We start from the raw sequence: 20,278 nt of genomic DNA on the forward strand, positions 1-20,278 counted from the left end.
GGTAGGGAAGGTTTTCACGACACAGCTGATGACAGGTCAAACACAGCATGCCTCCTCATTATAGTTACAGTGGGAGGGTGGAAGGTGCTAAAAGAGGTTAAGAGGAAAACTGTGTTATTTAAAGTGGATAAGGGGAGTAATTAGTAAAAATAACAATTTATAGACCTGGAGGGGTGAATTTATTTTAGTCAGGACTGTGAATAAAGAAAAAGACCAACAGACAAGTACAACAAGGAAAAAAAAACTGAATACTAACAATAACAATAAATAAATAAATTGACCTGCTAATGATCAAACATCCTGTAACCTAGAATATTAAACTGTAAATAATAACCTTTTGTGTTTTACTCTTTTCTTTATGAGTAACAAAGATGTAAGGCTCACGGTGACAGGTCGGCTTCTGATTATAAGCATGATGGATATCTGAACCTGCAAGTTCACTTTGGTTTAAAGGGCCCTTGTCTCTTGTGGGAACTGCTCCCAGTAAAAGCACTTGACAACGTACTCGCTCAGCGCACGCACCCCCACGGAGCATCCCTCGCCTCTCCCTTTCGCTGTCACCTGACATGACTTTCTCAGGCGTGTGTGACGACAGCGGCAATCTGCATGGTGACACTGACGAGCAGGCTGCTGAGAAGGTGATAATACTGTGGTACCACTCACACCTCATTCCCTCTGATGTAGGGCATGTCTCTGCTGTTATTCCCCATTTCTCATCTTTCTGACAGGCACTCCGAAATAAGATCAAATGACAGGAAATGCTAATTCACGCTGAAATCAAACGTAATATCAAGTGATGTTAAGTGTAAGCTGAAAGGCACCAGAATTTGTTGTTTTTTTCAGAATCAAGCACAACTTGAAAGTAAAACCTTGACAGAGTTTCTGTTGAGAGTTTTTAAACTCCTGGAAGAGGGCAAGTGCTTCAAACCAGTGAAATGTTAAAGTGACTCAGAAATAGTGATGTAAATATATGTGAAATTCAGTACTGTTAACATGGTAAGTAACAGAATGAAAGACAGAAAATTCCAACTAAAAAGTGCAAAAGAATTAAAAAAAATTTCATATTGCCTGATTTACCACAGCACAGCAGAAAGTGGAAGTAGTCTGTCTCTAGATACATTTTTTCAGTCCTTTACCACTGATACTCCCAAAGTTTTCCTTGTTATTCGTGGTATTCTCGAGCACTCAAGCTTCTTTTGCACAAAATTGGAAGAGAACAACATCTTTAATACCATCATCCTATTAGCAGATTTACCTCATAAGGCATGCACAATGAAAAAACACAACCGTGAGTGCAATTCATTAACTCTAGAACTGCTAACCTTAAGTTTGGCTTGAAGTTGTTTGACCTCAGCCTCCAGGGCTTGGAGGGCAGGGTTAGCCGGGGCAGGTATGGTTCTGCACTGGCAGGAACACTCTACGTTCGCTGGTGCTGTTGGTGGTATTGTAGTTTGTGGGGGGAATTTGATCTGCTTCCACTGCTTCAACTCCATCTCCAAAACCTTTTTCTGCTGCTGCACACCAGCCAGGTCAGAGGTCAGCTTCTGCGGGTTTGACCGACGGACAGAATTGGTTAGCTAGGCTGGTGATGATGCCGCAACTGGAAGCAAAAGTTTGGTGCACTGCTATTAAAAAAAACAAAGAAACACAGATTTGTGTTATTGGATGGTGAGGGCGAAAAAGTAACAGGCGACTGATATACTGCTACATGAGCTGATAAGCTTTATATCAAACCAAAAGCCATTTTTTTCTCCCTTATAATGCAAACCTAATTTACTGCTGTAAGAAGGAAGAGTTCCTCTGACTAACATAGATCTTTATATTAAATCCACTCCTCACAAATATAATAAATGCAAAGTCAGAATAAACACAATTTGTTTAAAATACTGTATGTGTTATCCACGGGTGAGCTGCAAGCTCTCCTTTAATATCTTGTCTGCGATAAAATGTCTTTTTTATGCTAATTAGGAGACAAATGATGCTGTTGCCCGGTCAATAGAGCCTAATTCTCACTGTAATTGGCATGCATAATATAGCCATCATGCAGCACACTTTGGAAAAGAGGTAGATCAAGTATTTAGTCAGTAGTTGAGTCTGGATTGATGAAGGATAACGCAACTAACTGAATGCATACAATTTTCAGTGACTCTGTGATTCAGAATGCTATGTGAGATTAAAAACTTTAAACCACATGCATGTGCCGGAGAAAAGCAAAAATCAGGTTGTTTCTTATAAGAAAGTATGGACCACAAACCTATTGCTGTGAGTTTGAATCAGTGCTGTCACAATTAGCTGATTTGGTATCATATCAAACATGAATGGTTAATGGCACAAACAGGAGACGTGATACATGAAGATATGCGCTGCACACATAGGGTAAATGTTGGAGCACACACCGAGGCGTGCGCACACACCCAAGTGAAACCACAGAATCCCATGGGTTTGCTCTCTGCTCCGCATACACGGAGGTTATTGATATCTGGTTGCTGGCTGACACCTTTTAATAGAATCCCTCCTGTTTTAGGTTTCCTTCTCTCTGTTGAAGATGCACATGCCACATCCACAGGGAGGGTGGGAGGAGAGCAGGAGGAGCACAAAATAAAAGCGGGGCTGTGGCCCCAGTGGCAATAGTGCAGGAATTAAGAGAGGCATTGATGAGGCTTCCAGTAAGACAAGCTTTGATTTCACAGGCCATTTTCAGCCCTGGTGAGAGATGACACTGAGGCAGGCGTGATATACTGGTAGTTCCATTAGGCCAGGAGAGAGGACACCGGTCTCTCTTTCCTGTGAGCAGTGGTCTCACTGAGCTGTTCCTTTAGTAGCTAAAAGGAATTTTTAAACATGAATAAACCACTGAAACACTAAGATTGTCTTACTGCATCAATTTCTTAATTACGCAATCATTCTTCTGGCCAGACTTCTTGTGCAATAGGTTTTATACTATTGTTAATTATTAATTTAAATAAAGTTTGGAGCTTTGCTTTCTTAGGTCATTAAATTTCTAGAGATAATCCTGTGATAATCCCTGCCCCAAAAACATTAAAGGAGGGAAGGCAACTCCACACTTTGAGTGGGGATGTCACAGTGTGCAACAAAGTAAAGCATCTGTGGAATTGATGACAGACTAAGGAAGGCTTATCCAAGCAACAAAATGATTCTGTGGTTGGATGCTATGCATTACTCAAGGATTTCAATAAAAGTTAGACTTGCCTGTAGTAGGATGCACTGTGAGTTTTTAAGTTACGTTATGCCACGTTGAAGGACGACTTTAAGGTTTTTACACACTGCGTCAAATTTTTCTTGTAATCTAGCTGACTGCCTGTTTCTCTGGGCACATTATTGCATTATAACCAGATGCATTATCAGCAATTGAATGTAATGTTATTTTCACAGTGGGAAATCATACTGAAAACCTAAAAAAGAAAAGTTTTAACCAAACCACGTGTTCCAGTTAGGCTGAAATATCATATACATTGCATGAATCTGAAAAGTTGTTGAAAGGAAATACAAATACAGTTAGAATACATTTACATCCCAGAGTTCACGCGCAACCAAACACACAGAAGTGGAGAGGGGAAGCAAGAATGGAAAAAAAATGAGAAGATATGACTTAATAATGGAAGGAGGGAAGGAAAGGAGCAACAAGAGAAGGACAGAATGGCGAAGGATCAGGAGACAGAGCAACACAAACAAGTTTCTGTGAAACTGCCATGCTACTTCTCACATGATGGCCCCTGTGGAGGCTGTCCTAAGCCAATTACAAGCAGAGAGTTTTAGTTAGAGAGTTGGCCAGGACCGGTTGGAACAAGCCCAAAGTCCATCACCTCTTGGCCTTTGCAGAGAGGGCAACAAGACCTAGCTTTGGCCAGTCAGTCGGCTCCAACTTTCTCAGGTGGAGTGGCATTAATACTGCAGGAGGAAAGAGGAAACAAACAGGAAGACAACAATTCCCTCTCTGTCCACTCATTCACACAACAGTGTGTGTACATGTGTGCCTTTACTGCTGTGCCTGAGTCTAAGGTCTCGTTGGACTTCAGCAATCAGATGCCTCGGTGGGTGCAGAAGGGCCACTTCCCAGGTAGCAACACTATGAAGGCTGCACTCTGGCCCGTGTGTGCAAGTGCAATATACTCCATCAGTACTATTCCACAGTAAGTGAAAAGTAAATATACGGACATACAGACAAGAACACATACACCTAATCAAGAGTCCAGTGGGCCTTTGCTGGCTGCTGCTGTGTCTGAATTCACCAAAAGAAGTTTCTGCCTGCCAGATTAACGACTCTGTCTGTCAAGGTGTTGCTGTGTGTGTGTGTCTGTGTGTTTGTGTGTCTGTGTATGTACATAAGTTGATGTGTACAAGGAGCACCTGGCAGGAAAGATACTGTTTAGGGGCCAAAGCTCTTGGTGTTTTATTTACACTCTTTACCAAGTCTAAGAGTTTTTTACCTGGAGGCACGTACTAAATAACTAAAAGGTGTGTGGCACTGGATGTAGTCACCTTGAGTGTATGTGTGTGTGCGTCTGCGAACACGACTGCTCATATTTGGAGAAAAGTAACTGCTGGTGACAAAGATTGTTGTGGAGAACTGGCTCGCTGAAACATTCAGCAGGAGGAGACAATGGCAGAGTCAGAGAGAGAAAGAGCGTGTGAGATTCTCCTCCTCTCTACTGCCCTGTGGTTCTGACCTCCACAGACAAGGGTAGGCCTGTCAGCCACACTTATTAAGCATGATAAGGGCATGCTACTGTTTCACTCTCAGCCCCAAGAAAATACAAAAGAAAGACAAAGATGGGGGAAAAAAAGAGAAACTTCCTAATACTTACAACCGGCTCGCCTCCCTTAACTCGTCTCCCAGTTTTTCCCAAGTTACCTGCGTGAGCTGCTTGCTGCTGCACAGCTTCTCAGTGAGGGAGTTGAGCTGTGCTGTGATCATCTCATTGGCCCTTTGTAGATCTCTGGCTGAAAGCATAGCATCTTTCCTGGCACTTCGCAGTATGTCAACGTGACGCTGTAGAGACTCGATGCGCTGCTGCAGAGAAGAGGAGGAGCAGCGCTGGGTCTTCACAAGCATCCTCTTCCTCCTCTGCCGACTTTTCTCTCCCCTTGTCCCGCGGTCCCACGGCTCACGCTGTTTATCGTCTAACAGGAGGAAGTACATGCAGCCGCCTCAGAGTTGACAAGTGCACAGAAAACCTCAAAATCCCAATTTAGAAGCTACTGCTGAGATTTAACAGGCGTGCATCTTTGTGTATGCAAAAGTGGAAGCTGTGATGGATTTAACAACCTGAATAATTAACATTTTCCATTTTTAACCAATTCAGATGTGCCGAGTTATGGGGGGAAAAAACGAAGCTTGTTAACTTCTCGGATACTTGTTTCTTATCGACAGCATGTAAATACACTGAGTGTTCTATCTGCTTCAATTAAAAGTTGATTAGATTTCTGTAATCCAGCATGGGTTCACAAAAGGAAAACTTGTGCTACCTCGGGCCAGAACGTCGGGTTGTTTTCGGTGGGATTCTGCCGCTGGTGCTTCTGTGTTTGACATCGGCGACCACCTGTAGGACTGAAAGAACAGAAAACCCAGTGACAATGAAGAAAAGCAGCCGTTTAATGTAACACAACAGTTGACATGCTGCTCTTCCTAAGATGCAGCTCATAACGACACCATGATCACAGAGTGTGCGCAGCTTAACGCAACGAGACAAATCACCCAGTGCTTTAATAATTCACCTGAGCATGTTCAACCGACTCCAACTTGAACACCTCTCAGCACAGATATTACTTCTGACAGATGCTTGCAAATGCCGCCTTTGTTCAATCACCAACTGAAAGCCCTGATTCACTCCTACGGTGTGACGGGTGTGTGTGAGAGTGTAGTCGTTTGTACGCAAAAGTGTGTACGCATGTGTGTTCGTGACAACTCCCAACTGCACCATCATTTGTAGTGACATCAAAGAAAGGGCCCCCCTACCTCACTCCTTGCTCTCTGCCTACATTCTTTGTATGGGGGACAGGTAGGATTTGATCAGTGCCAGTTTTGATCATGCATGCAGAGAGGAAAGGGTAGATGAACCCTTTGGTTTGTGACATACTACGTTGCGCGGGGCTTGGGCTGTCAAAGCGATGAACCCAGAAGGAGCTGATGGGCACATTTAGAGGATCAGGACTGGGGAAACTAAAGGGGATCTGAGATAAGGGCCCTGACAGCTCCCAGGTTATATTCACAACAACCATCTCTTCTCTACTTTCTACTTTGCTTCGGTGCTGCTGAAACGAGAAAAAGAGGAGAAGAGAAGAGGCAGCACATCTTTAAGGCCCCTCTCTTTCTCTCTTCGTCTCTCCTCTTGACGGACTTTTCTCTCAAGGGTTTGGATCTGCCATGTACCACTGTGAAGAGGTTTGATGTGGACAAGTGCAAGGGTCCAGGCCTAATGATTTCGTGGTGTGCATTCACAAAGGCTTCCTCAGTCACAAGACTAGGAAAGTCTTTGTGAATGTAGACATAAAGCGATAGCCAGTTAAAAATGAATAGTACAGCACGGCTCAAACAACACAAAAAGTAGTTACAGAGGCCCTAAGAATTATATATGCAGACAATAAACTGTATATAAAAGATGGATGGATAGCCACTGAGACGTCACTCCACTGCTTTGCAGGCTACTATTTCAGGATGGAGTTACAAAGTTATTACATAATGTTAGAACTGCAGGGCTAGTTTTGTAAGTAGGATGCAACAATAATTTAATAAAGAGCGATGATAACTTTGGCTAGCAAAAACAAAACAAAAGAACAAAAAACAGCTAGCTGATACACAGTTTGTTTTTTTGTTTTTGTTTTTGTTTTTGTTTAGTACAACTAAATGTTGGTGATACCTATCTTTGTTGTCACGGACAGAGAAACTAGACTAAAACTCTTTTTTTGTATCAGGCTGTAAGCCTTTTGTAAAACATCCCTCGAGTGGGCATTTGAAGAATTGCAGTTTTCGATCACTTCTGAATTACCTATAGTGTTACCTACACCGTCTACATATTATTTGATAAGTATTACTTTTTTCCATCGAAAAACATACAAATTTGAAAATGTTGGTTCAAACTCTAATCAGTATTTACAGAGGCGCTCAGGAGAGAGGTACAACAGTGGGTGTCCAAAGACATGTGCAAAACATGGTAGAGGCTCTTTCATGGTTTGTCGTCCTCAGAGCCAGGAAATGCACATTAAACAGAAAACGTCCAAAAAAGAGCTCCTTCAAGAGGCCTGGAGAACTATTCCTGAAGACTACATAAAGAAATGACAAGCTTGTCTGAGAGAATTATTAAAAATATGCTGAAATTTACACTCATATTTAGGACCAAGGAGACATTGTATACTAAGACCTTCATTAATTTAATTCACTTGTAGGCAGTTTCATTTAAAGGCTGAATATTCACTCAAACCCAAGTAAAATGTTAATCTGTACAAAAAAGCAGTGAGCAGGAAACAGCTGACGTTTACTTCTAACTGTATCTTTATTCCTTTTTTAAGTCCAAAAACAATTAAAAGACAAGGGCAGACCAACCTGTCTATTAGTGTGCTGTCTGTGAGGCACCGTCCCCGAGGGCAGGCTGTTGAGACTGTCCGAGTACTCCTCTGCACTGTCACTGTAGAGAAAGGTGAAGTCTATTACAGACTAGAAGTTGAACCGACAACCCTGGTTCTGAAAGTACCACCCTTGGACAAAAATCCAATTTACCTTTTATGGTTGATTTAGTTGACATCAAGCAAAAATATGTGCATTTCGGCCCCCTCCTTCAAACAGAAAATCAATGTCCCATCCAATTTCTGAGCTGGAAGTGTAAATGTGTGTGTAAATTAAGTGAAAAGCTGCAGTGTCTGGTGCTGTTTGTGAATGCATCAACATGTATGAGAGCGGCTGTGGCCTTCATTAGCCCTCTGTGTGTGACAGACATGTGTGAGAGGCACGGCTGAGCGGAGCCAAGCAAAGTTGCATCTGATGGACGCACGGTAAGGGCTTCCTGAGAGACACACACACACATGCACACAGGTTTATTGACAGTGACCTTTGACGTGAAGGTGGAAGCCAGTGACATTTACGCTGGCGGGTTTATTAAGGTGGGGTCTGGGAGAAGCAGCGGAGGTAAAGACCACAGAGAGAGGATCTAACTGGAACATGACAAGGCTGGGGGCTAGTTAGGGTTAAAACCAGCCTGGAAGGGGCACAGGGACTTTGCTAAGGATTACGAATCACCAACACTAACACCAGGGTTGCGTGCATCGACTTGGTGATGACAGCAAATAGATCCAACTTAAATTTAGTATTATTAATGGAGTTCTTAATTGTGTCTGCAGTCTAACTAGTTGTTCCCTAGTTCCTCTTTAAGGGGTGATCGTGGCTCAAGAGTTGGGAGTTCGCCTTGTAATCGGAAGGTTGCCGGTTCGAGCCCCGGCTTGGACAGTCTCGGTTGTTGTGTCCTTGGGCAAGACACTTCACCCGTTGCCTACTGGTGGTGGTCAGAGGGCCCGGTGGCGCCAGTGTTCGGCAGCCTCGCCTCTGTCAGTGCGCCCCAGGGTGGCTGTGGCTACAATGTAGCTGCCATCAGTGTGTGAATGTGTGCGTGAATGGGTGGATGACTGGATATGTAAAGCGCTTTGGGGTCCTTAGGGAGTAGTAAAGCGCTATATAAATACAGGCCATTTACCATTTACCATTACACACCATATATATATTTATAGTACGTGGTGCTTCCACTCTATATGTGAGGACATGTCTAAGCTTTTACATGCTGAGTCCAAACCTGTGTGGAGCAAATACAGATAACCTGTTATGTAGAAACATAATGACAGCAGATGCTTACACTGAGGAAATGAGAGCATCCAAGGGGTGTAAGGGGTGGACCGAGAACTGAGCAGATACAGTATGCATGCCCCTACAGTAGTAACCTGTCAATCACAGGCAGGTAGGCACAGCCTAAAGCATACTCTGCTGGTCTGTCTTACTCTACATGGGGCTGTATTTTACAAAATGACCATCATGTTAATTTTGGATGTGAACCATAAAAAATTTACTGTGCTCATGAATCCAGAGAGACAATTGGACTTCTTTTTGCAATCAGAGCAGTCGCCTCCTGCTGGCCTTTAGGAATAATGTATTTTCTAAGGCACTTGTACGTTTTTAAGACCCAAGATTAGCTTTGTCTACTCCAAGGATGTCAAATTCATTTTACATTGTGAGCCACATACAGGCTTTGATCTTAAGTAGGCCAAACTAGTGAAATTCCCCTTTCTGTCACAGTAAGCAAATTCAACTACACATTTAATCCAGGTAATATTTTAATATAAGAAAAAGAAGTGCAATCTCAACAGTATTAAAATAAATCTGTAAGCACTACTCTTTGGGCTTAAATAAATATGTAGCCCATGCCCAGAATATCCTGTTATTATAAAACAAAGTTTTTGTTAATTCACAGAAAATGCTCTTTTAATACATTTTTAATTACTACTGTTCTTTAAAATTGTCTTTAAAATGATTATTTAGCAGGTAGTGAAAGAACAGGGACTATTAATTAATTATTTTGGTGTTGTGTGAATGGCTATGGGTGATTTCTTTATCAGGATGAAAAGCTGTAAAACGTCTGAAAATACAGTAAAAAAAATGGCAAAATTGATCCTCCTCTTCACATTCTTCAAAGCCGTCCAGTGGGCCACATTATATGCCGGACCAATTCTGGCCTCCGAGCCTTATGTTTGACATCCCTGATCTACTCTTATGCTCCTGTTTTATTTAAAGGAATGTTCTCTTATTTTCTCAATCACAGCAAATCCCTCCAGTAGCGTTTTTAAACTCTGGTACCTTGAGAGAAAATTAATGTTTGCCATCTTTGATATTATCCTTATCCATAATTTGTGGCCCAATCATCCGAAATGTACTGTCCTGCAGCCCTGATCAAGAGTTTATATAACACGAAAATACATATCCTTTATTTCTTCTAGCATAACTGAATGATTGCGTCTGATACCTGCTTGCTCTTTTTCTTTCCTGCTTAGCAGCAAAACTGCTGATCTGCTTAAATTGGTCAGCTGCCTCTAGCAGTTCAAAACTTGAGAGCAGGTGCCAGAGGCAGCGAGAAAAATAAGGTGGGGGGAAAAAAAAAACAAAGACTTGTCAGTAGCCTTAACGAGTCTGATATCTTTATTTGGTGCTATTTAGGCCAAAGCTCCTTAGGCAGAAATACTGTACCTTCCAGGAATGTCAACCAGACATAGACAGCATTTGTGAAGAGGACCCCTAGAAGATACGAGGCACAGAAGGCTTTACAGTAGCAAATCAGTTGACAGGTGCCTTAAATAAGACAACATCTCAGTTTAGGCCCCTTCTTCAAAAATCCACTTAGATCCTCCTCTCAGGTAAAGCGTTTATTAGACTGCTGCTTATTAGCCACATGGAGTGGTATTAGGAAAGCAGGGCATAGCTGCACCCAGTCCCCGTTAAACGGCCTCATGCGGATAGAGCTGGGGTGGATTAGAGTCTGATGAATTAGTCGGTGAAGAGGTAGTGAGTTAGGAGGGCTGAGCTAGAGAGCGTGTAGAGCAAGGCATACCGGGAGAGAAAGAGAAGGGAAATAAATATCAGCGAGTGTTTGAAATCAAATCATTTCAGCCATCACTCAATAGATGTTGGCTCAGTGGCTTTTTTGCATAAAACATACATGAAATAATTACTGTCGATGGTTCTTAATTTAGAGGGTGTTAAACAGCTTGTAGACATCTGGTACTGATCCGAGTAGGGTCATTCAAAATTCATCTAACCAAATTAAGGCGAGGAGCTAAGGAGAGGAGTGTGGGATGGAAAGGAAGTGTATGTGTGTATGTCTATGTGTGTGTGTTGGGAGGGGGCTATGGGGTGGTTGGAGGAAAAAAAAGAGCAGCACACACACACACACATACATTTGTGAACCGACATGCCACAAGATAACTAACATAACTAGACGCAAGGTGGGCTTCATATAGGAGTGTGTCTGTGTGTGTGTGTGTTTGGGAGGAGGGGGTGGACTGGGTCCTTGCAGGGGGATCCTTAGTGCTGTCGATGGGGGGTAGTAAATATGCAAAGAACGAGTAAATTAAATCAAACTGCCAAACTGTCAATTTCGGGGTAGCGTGACTAGTGCATGAAAATGGCATCACTGGAAGGTATCAAGGCTTTGGCGGCCCCTTATCCCTGGGCTTTTCTGGCATCGGTTCAACTTTGTGTAGAGAGGTGGCTAATTTTGCATGCAAATTTCAGTCAATAAGCTCCAAGCGAGGCGTCCCATGATATTTCAAAGGATCTGACAGTAGTTTCCCCCCCCTCCTCTCTCCTTCTCTCTATCATTCTTGCTCACATTCTTCTTTTGGCTCCTGAATACCAACTAGACAGACAATGAAATTCAATCACCCATTTGCTTACGCTTTGCAAATGCACGTTGCCCCCTCGATGCTGCTGCTGCTGGTACCCCCCCCCAACTATTCAGCCAGCCCATCCTCTCTGCCCAAACACCTAAAAATAATGAGAGGGGGTGTGTGAGAATATGTGCGTCAGTGCGCGTGCATGTGTATCATTACCTTTCTATGCTCATGTCCTCCCACTCGTCTTTAGCGGCACTGGAGCTTGGGCCTTGCCAGCTGATGGCTTGATTGGCGCCGACTTTTTGGTGGCTGCGCTGCCGTAGCAGACCTCTGTGCCTGGTTGTTTTGAATTTGACCTTGCTGCTAATGCTGTTAGCGATCCCACCTGCCCGCATCGGTCCTGCAGCACAATTCCTATAGAAGTCCTTAGCTGCTCTGAGAATCCCCAGCTCCTGTCTCAGCTTCAGCAACTGCTGATGAAGCTTTGTAGCCTCTTTCTGAGATGAGGCCAGCTGTACTTCTAGAGCCTTGACCTCACTACAGTGCTGCTCCTCCTGAGCCAGGGCCTGCGCATGGGCTGCCTTTTCACGAGCAGCTTCTTGAGTTCTTTGATGATCCAAAGAGGCTTGGAGTTTGCGGCAGTTGTGGGCCAAGTCTTCGTTGACTTCGAGTAGCTGCTCTTTTTCATCTTTCAGCCTTTCTGTCTGCTCCTCCATGCTTATCATTCTTTGCTCCAGTTGATCAATCTGAAAAGAAAAAAAACATACATGGGGCTCCTGTGCTACAAAATAATCAATTTTGGCATATATATCTGTAGTTTTTTGTTTTTTTTCCATTTTTAAAACCCCCCAGAAATACTTATTCTTGGACTGCTGGTGATAAAATAACAACCTGCTCTATAGTATTAATATTAGTAAGATTCAATGAGAAAGACCATATCGTGATTTACTAGTTTTCCTCTCCACTGATATTTTCCCAAGTGCGTAATTACAGTTTGCTGTGTGGGTGGGGGGCGGAGAGGGGAGCAATACCGTCGTCCCCAGTCAAACACGGTTATGGACATCTGACTTGCACCCCGTTACCCTGATCACCTTTAACTACGCTGCAACCATGAGCACTTAGTCTATTTGTTAGATCTTTGGTGGAGACTGTTTAAGAGAACAGTGGATGCCTGCTGGGTTTGTGCCTCCAGGCAATTTTTCCCTTTTATTTGGTTCTCTCTCTGCCTGCTGGTGAAGCCTGGTACCCTTCAAACAAAATTAGATGGCTATCCCCACTCCTGATGATTTACTGCCATGAAGGCTGAAGGGGTGGGGGAACATATAAGCTCATGCAAGCAGGGTTTTAAATGTGTGTGTGAGTGTGAGCGTAAAACATGCCTCCAAACCTATGAAATCTACGTTAAATCAACTAGTATTTTCTGGGATACACAAATTATATTTGGCAATTTATAGACTGTCTAGTTGATACTGTGCTTGGAAATTACTACATGACCCTTCTTCTCCAACGCATACGAACACCGTTAAACTATTCTTGAAAGAGCAAAATCAAAAATTTCTGAGAGCTGCCATGCTGAACTTATGGCTGTGTTGGATTTCCTTTATAGGCAGTGACAAAGAACACCCCGTGACGGCATAGTGCTGTACCTTTTTCAATGACTGCTCCATTCGACCTGAAAGAAGAGAAGGCTTTTTCGGAGTGCTGCTTTTGACCTGGTGCTCCTCAACCATTTTGTGAAGTAATTCTGCAAAGAAGAACAAAGCTCGTTATTGTGACACTTCGTGTCAAATTCAAGCTGCTCAATCAATAGAATAATTATAAAAAGGGTACATTTAAATCAATTAGCATTAGTAAGGTCTAATTTCCTTCCTGAGGTTCAGTGTCTTTTTTCCTTTTTGTCAATCAAATCTGAAAAATCCCTAACGCTGTTTTCATGTGGACTTGGAATTTTCTCTGCAAAAAACACCTTTGGTTTCAAAAATCTTACACAGCCCTTTAACTTCAGATTAATAAAAAGGTGTTTTATTTAATAGTCCACCGGGAAATAGGAAAACAGGGCTCAGAAGTGCAGGCGGGTGTATACTATATGCAACCTCTCTCTGGGGACCTAAAACAAACGAAGAGAAGTGCTTGAATCCCTTGTGAATACACAGCCCCAGGCTGCACTGCTTTGTAGTCCACTGTGTTTCCCCAAAGGACTACTAATCTCCACAGACAAACATGCAGCTTTATTCTGGGAACTTCAATAGTGGCCCTGGCAAACATATGATTTAGACTTTATGATAACAACAGAAAGCATGCAAGAGTGCAAGTGCTCAGGCATTTGATGCATGTGTATTCATGAACACATCTAACACAATCTAACAGACCTCTGTCACTGCTACCTACCCAGTATCTACCTGCTGAAGCACAAGCTGGAATAAGCCAATTGGATCGCCTCAACAATCCAGTGGGAAATGCGTTGTTTGCTAACGGGCTTGCCAAGATGTGGTTTAGCCCAGGAAACAAACAGCTGATCCGACCTCCTGAAAGCCTTCGTTCTCTCTCTATAGGTACATAAAGCCCTAACTGGACAGAGAGCATGTAGGCGCTCCTGTTCAGGGGTGGAGAAAGGAGGAGGGCAAAAAGCTTCCAGCTCCAATGGGATGCATTGGAGATAAGGATTTTTGGGCACAAAGGCCGGATTTGGCCTGAGTGTGACTCTAGAGTTATCCCGCGTGAATCGGGTGCACTCTTTGTGTACTGACAGCGCATGAATATCACTGACACGCTTCGCAGATGCGAGAGCCAGGAGCAATGCAGTCTTCAAAGACAGGATTTTTATTTCCACCTGGTTTAGTGGTTCAAATGGTGGCTGTGAAACTGCCCCCAGCACCAGGGATAAATCCCACGTGGGAACGAGAGGTTTAGACACTGGGTGGAGCCGTCGTGCCCCTTTCATGAAACGGCAGACTAGCGGCTCACTGGGCCATCCACGAAGCCCACATGGCAGGCTTAAATGGCTGCTAGATATACTTTAATTGTGGAAAAGGCCTTTCCTTTATCTAACAGTTCTTGGAGAAAGGAGAGACTTTCCACACCATTCCTCAAATACCCTCCACTTGTTCTCATACTATGATCTTGTGGAGGGGGCTCTAGCACTCTGTATAGTGGCTATAACACCCCTGGGGAGTCCTGCTGTACTCAGATTCAACCTCTCACGGGCCAAGCCCACAGGGCGAGGAGCTCGGGGTGAGGGTGAAAAATCTCCCCCTGGCTTGGGAGACTAGGTCTCGTTGGAGAGGGAGAGGCCAAAGTTCGCTCCACAAGACGGGCATAATCTCCGCTAACCAATGGGACCTCGTCCACCTTGGGGCGATCAATATCATTGTTAGCCCTCTCTCTCTCACTCTGGTTAGAGTGGGAGAAATTAAGGCCAGTGGAGGGAACGCATAAAGCAGAGCTTGTGGCCAGTTGTGAGCTAATGCGTCTACCCCTAGCGGAGCCTCCTGGTCCCTCTGGGAGAAATACAGTGGACACTGAGCGTTCTCCCTCGAGGCAAACAGATCGACCTGTGGGTGGCCAAAGCGGGTCCAGATTTGGGTCACCCAGATTTGGGAAACCCGCAGTCCACGTACTGCGGGTTTCCCCTGGACATTAAGTCTGCTCCCAAGTTCAGAGCTCCTGGAATGTGAGTAGCTCTCAGTGACAACAGATTGATGCTGCTCCACATGATCAGTCTGCGAGCCAGCATGTGCAAAGGACGGGACCGTAACCCGCCCGCAAAGCGCAGGAATTTTCTGTGAGGCGGGTAAATAGGGATGTGAAAATATGCGTCCTTCAGGTCTATTGATGTAAACCAATCGCCTGGGCGCACTACATGCAGCAGAGTGGTGGTTGTCAACATCCTGAATTTGTATGACCTCAGATGCTGATTCAGAGCCTGTAGGTCCAGTATCGGACGCAGTCCCCCTCCCTTCTTGGGCACGAGAAAATACTTTGAGTAAAAGCCGCACTGGCTCTGCTCCTGGGGTATTTCTCGTACTGCTCCCTTTGATAGCAAGGTAGTTATTTCTTCTTGCAGGATCCTGGCCGATTCGCCTTTTGCAAGAGAGAAAATCACTCTGTGAAATCTGGGAGGGGTGGTTGCGAATTGCAAATGATAGCCTCACCCTAATGTCCTCACAACCCATTCTGGTGCAGCGAGAGCTCGCCATCTCTCTATTCTTGCTGACAGCGGCCCCAAAGACAGGCATTCCACAGTAGACGGAGCTTTGGCTACCTCTTGTGGCGGTAACTCGTCTTGCGGGCCAGACCCGACTGCGCATGCGTGGGCGGCCTGCGCTTGACCAGCGCTCATGGGGCCGGACACCACTGAGGGAATCGACCCCGGTGGTGTCTGGGTGCGTGGGGGCATTATGTTTTTCAACATACTCTCTGTGTTTTTCACACATTTTTCCCGTGCCCTTGGCAACATGCCTGGATGCAACGGGTAAATTTTTAATAAACAGTGTGTTTTTGTGTGACATGCTTGATTCAGCTGAACAGTGTCTCGTCGTCTCTTTGTTGAAATGCGCTCTGTGGGATCCAACTCGAGTCCCAGGCGCTGGAAGGTGGAGGCAGAACACACTTCTCCAAATGGACTTGGAGCCCGGGCTGGTCCGGCTCCAATCTCCCCGTGGGGGATGTTAGGCAGTCCGCTTCTTCTTGCGGTCCGACTTCTTGGCTGGTGGTGGGGCACCCTGAGCGGCAGCAGGCGGGACATGTTTCCTGGGAGGGGTGGTTGCGAATTCTAAACGTCGGCACGCCGGCTGGTGACCTGAGCGAACATTCGGCAACTGGGTGGAGGGGGGTCTTCCAAGGGAGACACAGCTGCAGGGGCTCTCCCTCGTTCTTTTTCTCCTCGCACCGTCTTTGCATGGTGGCAGCGGCGGTCCCGAAAAGGCCAGCGGGGTCGATGCTTTCATCCAGAATGTCACGTTTTTCTCCATCTGAAAGCCCCGACAAGTTCAGCCATCTGGCCCTCTCCTGTAGGACGATGATGCTGAGAGCTCTGCCCGCCGCTTGTATTGCTGCTCTAGTGAGGTGGAGACACTGGTCCGTAACAACGCCCAGCTCTTCCCACAGCTTGCTAGCATCCAGGTTCGCAGCAGTCTGGTCCTGGAGCTCCACCGAGTAGGCTAGCAGGAGCGATGAGGCGTTCAATGCCCTCACGGTGGTGGCAACTGATTTACACACCTTGTCAGCCAGGGAGGACTGCAGGCGTTTGGCCTTGGAGGGCAGGGACGGACCAGATGACATGGAAACCTCGTCCATGCATTCGGGGAAAAGTGGCAGTACCTGCTTAGTAGTGCGCTTCACTTTGGCGAGCCTTTTACCCTCGTATCGTGAGGTGGAGGTCTCCGTTGTCACCGCGGGCCATGGGATCGCCAGCTTTTCAGCTGCCCGTTTTGCAACGTCAAATAGCTCCATGCCGCGGGACTGTGTGCTGGGGTTATCACAATCGGCCCCTTGTGTCGCAGAAGAGGGGGCAAAGAAAACGTTGTCATGCTCGTCCGAGACAAGATGTTCCAACGCTCCCTCAGAGGATTCGCTGAGTAGCTCATCATTAGCCTCGAGGGAATCAGACAACATAGCTTCGCAGCTGACCTCGGCATCATCCGCCAGCGGGAGGACGATATCCATCTCGTCGCCCCAGCTGGTGCCTGGTGTGGCTGACTCAGTGTGCTCCATCGGTGGGCCGATTGGAGACAGCATTGGGTCCTTCTTTGACAGGCTAGCCTGGCGGGCTAGCCTTCGGCGAAGACTTTTTAGGGTGAAGCAAGCGCAGTGTTCGCATGAACCCAGTGTGGAAATAGCCGTTTGGGCATGTTGCAGCCCGAGGCACATCACACACGCGTCATGTGTATCTGAACCTGAGATTTTGCAACCGCAGGGGCAAATTCTGGGCAGTGGTTTGCAGTCTGCCATATTAAGGAAGCTTGGTGTAGCTAGCTTGGAATTGGCTGGACGGCTAACGCTGATCTTTTTTTTTTTTTTCTTTCGGTCGGGTAGCTATGGTGAGCTAGTATGACCTAGCTAGTGTGGTGGCTAGCGCTTGTGCTACCTGGCTTGGTGACCGTGTGTAGCAAAAAACAATTAGCTTGGTTAGCTAGCTGTTGTGCTAGGTGCTTGGTGGCAGGTAACACACTCTCCGACCTGGCTCTGTGGTGATGAGCAAGCGACTCGAAACGCGAACCGTGCTAGCGCCCGGTGACCAAGGTGTTAGCTTGCTCGCATGGACAGTTAAGCTAGGACTCACGTTCACAGTCAGGAGAGATGAGGTTTCTAAGAAGCGAGAAGAGGAAATTGAATGATGGGTGATGCTGCGTCACACCCTTTTATAGGGAGAAGGGTGGCCCCTCCCTGACGCAAGCGTCACGACTGCCAGCCAATGCTGGCTGGAGTAATGATATAGAGGCTTCTGAGGACAACGCTGAGAGAGTGTTCCCCATAGTGAGACACCGAAACGAATGTTTGAAAGAGAACAATACAAAACATTCTGCTTTTCTTTCTCTCCTGTTTAAACATTCCTGACGGGATGACCAAAATAATTTGTACAATGAGGCTGGAAACATTAAATATTCAGGACCTTGACTTTTTAGGTCACTTGATCTTTTGGAGAACGAGTTGAGTGGAAAAAAGCGGCCACAGAAGCAGAGAGGAAAAAGAGAGAGGGTCATGTTGTAAAGAGCTGCTGCTCCCTTGCTTTGCATTGATGCTTTGCCCAGGGAAGTTTGTTACTTTGAATTAGCCTGCCCTTTTGTCTTCCCTACATGTCACATTCAATCAGACAGAGCACCAAATAGGACAGGAGGGCTGCTGTGTTCGCTGGGTACATAACCAGGTTGGGAGACAATTATCCAGCTCCAGCACTGGTGGCATGGGAGTTGGCACCTCAGCACTACCTTGATAAGAAGACGTGGTGGCTCCCTAGTCACCCACTGTTGAAGGAGGTTCTGGCACTGCAGCATACATTAACATCCCTCCCGTGTCTCCTCATAGGAAGCAGCACAAAGACTCCGTTCCTTTCATCTGCTGTCTTTCGTTAGTGTGATCCTGGTGTGAGCGACTGAACCTTGCATCTTTTTGATCGGGTCAAAGCGGTTCCTCAGGAGTAAATCATATGGCCATCCATAATTTCCTCTTAAGAGTCTTGACTTTATGTCCAACTGACTCCAAATATACTCAGTTCAGTCTAGATTTAATATGAAATATTCTGAATATTGCCACAATGGTGTAACCTTATTTGGACTGCAAAACAGCAGACATGTTCATAATCTGTATTAAAACTATACCAAATCAGAAAAGACAGATGCCTATCTATTGCTGAGACCACACTCCGTCAAAGTTAAGGGATTCTTCCCTGACAAAATGTAAAGCCAAGCATGTCCTTTCAACAGAGGCTGCTTTCTCATATTCCTAACTAGACTGCCAACAGAAGTCGAGCCACTATTTTAATTAGTGCAATCCTTTAAATCACATGCTTGCATCTTCACCAGACACCATCATTGGCTGTGAAGAAAATTAAAGTGATATAGAACAGATCTGTTATTGAACTAGTTAATTAAGGTCACTGGTTGCAGTGGTCAGCATCTGACAAAGCAGCAGATTGGATTAAAAGGGATGTAATTTTTAACACCAGGAATAATACATGCAGACAAGATGGACACCACACTTGATGTCCTAATCAATTTACCAGGAGCTGATCAAGTCTTAATTGAGTTGTCCTATGAATTCTCCTGGGAGTAGTCTTATTAAATCCGCGCAGTAATGCACATGGCCCTGACCAGACCAGTGCTTAATTAAAAAAAGAAGAAGAAGAAGAAGTAGCATTGCAAACAACATGAGCTTAAAATTAAAAACAGAATAACTGTGTAGAATTCAGTTTAGTTTAATTATTTTCAGACAAATTGAAACATGCATTCAATTAATAAAGACCAAAGAGAAAAGCATTATTTTGTAATTTTTATGGCACTCCCTGACAAAAAGAAGAACTAGTGTGAAGGAAAATGCTCACCTTGGTGTTTGTTTGCAAGACAGAGGTGGAGTTCCTTTACTGTGGCCCGGTCCATAGCAGCCTGGACTCGCAGCATGTCAAGCTCTTCTTCCAAGCCAGCTCTGCATTAAACACAACATCAAATTTCCTTCAAACAAAGTTTGCTAAGTCAAATCTATGTTTTTCGAAACACTGGTTAATCATTTTTCAGACGTGTGCTTCAGAGATAAAATGTTTTATTTCTTTTTGATAGATTTTGATGTACTGAGTCCAGATATGACGTATGAAATAGCTGATTGGCTACTGTTTGTGAGATATTTAATATTTTTTTAAATAAAATATATATATAAATGTATTACACCTATGTTTATTGTTTAGTTGAGTTTAAATTGTGTATAATGCTGTGTTTGCATTAATAAATTGCCAGCTGGAATCACCGATACGTTATTCAGAATTTTTTTTCCTATATCGCCCACTCCTATTTTCAACAGCATATTGTGAAAGAAAATGAAAACTGCTGGGATATTTCAATTTGCTTTAAAAAATTCTAAGTTCACTTTGCAGTATTACAGATCTCCTGCTACTAGGAAGGTCAAATTCAAGGTCAGTGCACATGTCAAAAGGTCACACAGCGATAATATCATAGAATTTGAAATTTGACAATTGCATTTCTTCTTTACTTAGTAGCATAATCATAAAAACTAGAACCAACCAACAATTTTGAACATCATTTTCAGTTTCCCAAAATGAGTAAAGTTTCACTACATTCATTTCCAAAGGTTTGTGGCTGTAGAACAGTAAAATATGAAAGGAGTAACAAAGAAACGCAAAAAAACAATCAACACAAGAACTGTGTGATGAGAATCTTTTACTCTC

General features: G+C 44.5%; 1 protein-coding gene across 7 annotated transcripts in view; it reads right to left on the reverse strand.

Moving 5' to 3' along the window:
* Positions 1-20,278, reverse strand: part of cntln (centlein, centrosomal protein) — a 92,612-nt gene that overhangs the window by 28,746 nt on the left and 43,588 nt on the right. For all 7 annotated transcript variants that reach the window (XM_040023982.1, XM_040023985.1, XM_040023984.1 and 4 more), the window contains 7 exons: positions 19,424-19,524; positions 13,032-13,129; positions 11,602-12,131; positions 7,562-7,643; positions 5,488-5,569; positions 4,874-5,142; positions 1,323-1,544 (listed from right to left, as the gene is read on the reverse strand). In XM_040023982.1, coding sequence (XP_039879916.1) covers positions 1,323-1,544; positions 4,874-5,142; positions 5,488-5,569; positions 7,562-7,643; positions 11,602-12,131; positions 13,032-13,129; positions 19,424-19,524 — 1,384 coding nt within the window. The remainder of the gene's footprint in view (positions 1-1,322; positions 1,545-4,873; positions 5,143-5,487; positions 5,570-7,561; positions 7,644-11,601; positions 12,132-13,031; positions 13,130-19,423; positions 19,525-20,278) is intronic.

The sequence above is a fragment of the Simochromis diagramma genome, unplaced genomic scaffold, assembly GCF_900408965.1.
Source record: "Simochromis diagramma unplaced genomic scaffold, fSimDia1.1 OVJJ01000302.1, whole genome shotgun sequence".
Taxonomy (NCBI): domain Eukaryota; kingdom Metazoa; phylum Chordata; class Actinopteri; order Cichliformes; family Cichlidae; genus Simochromis; species Simochromis diagramma.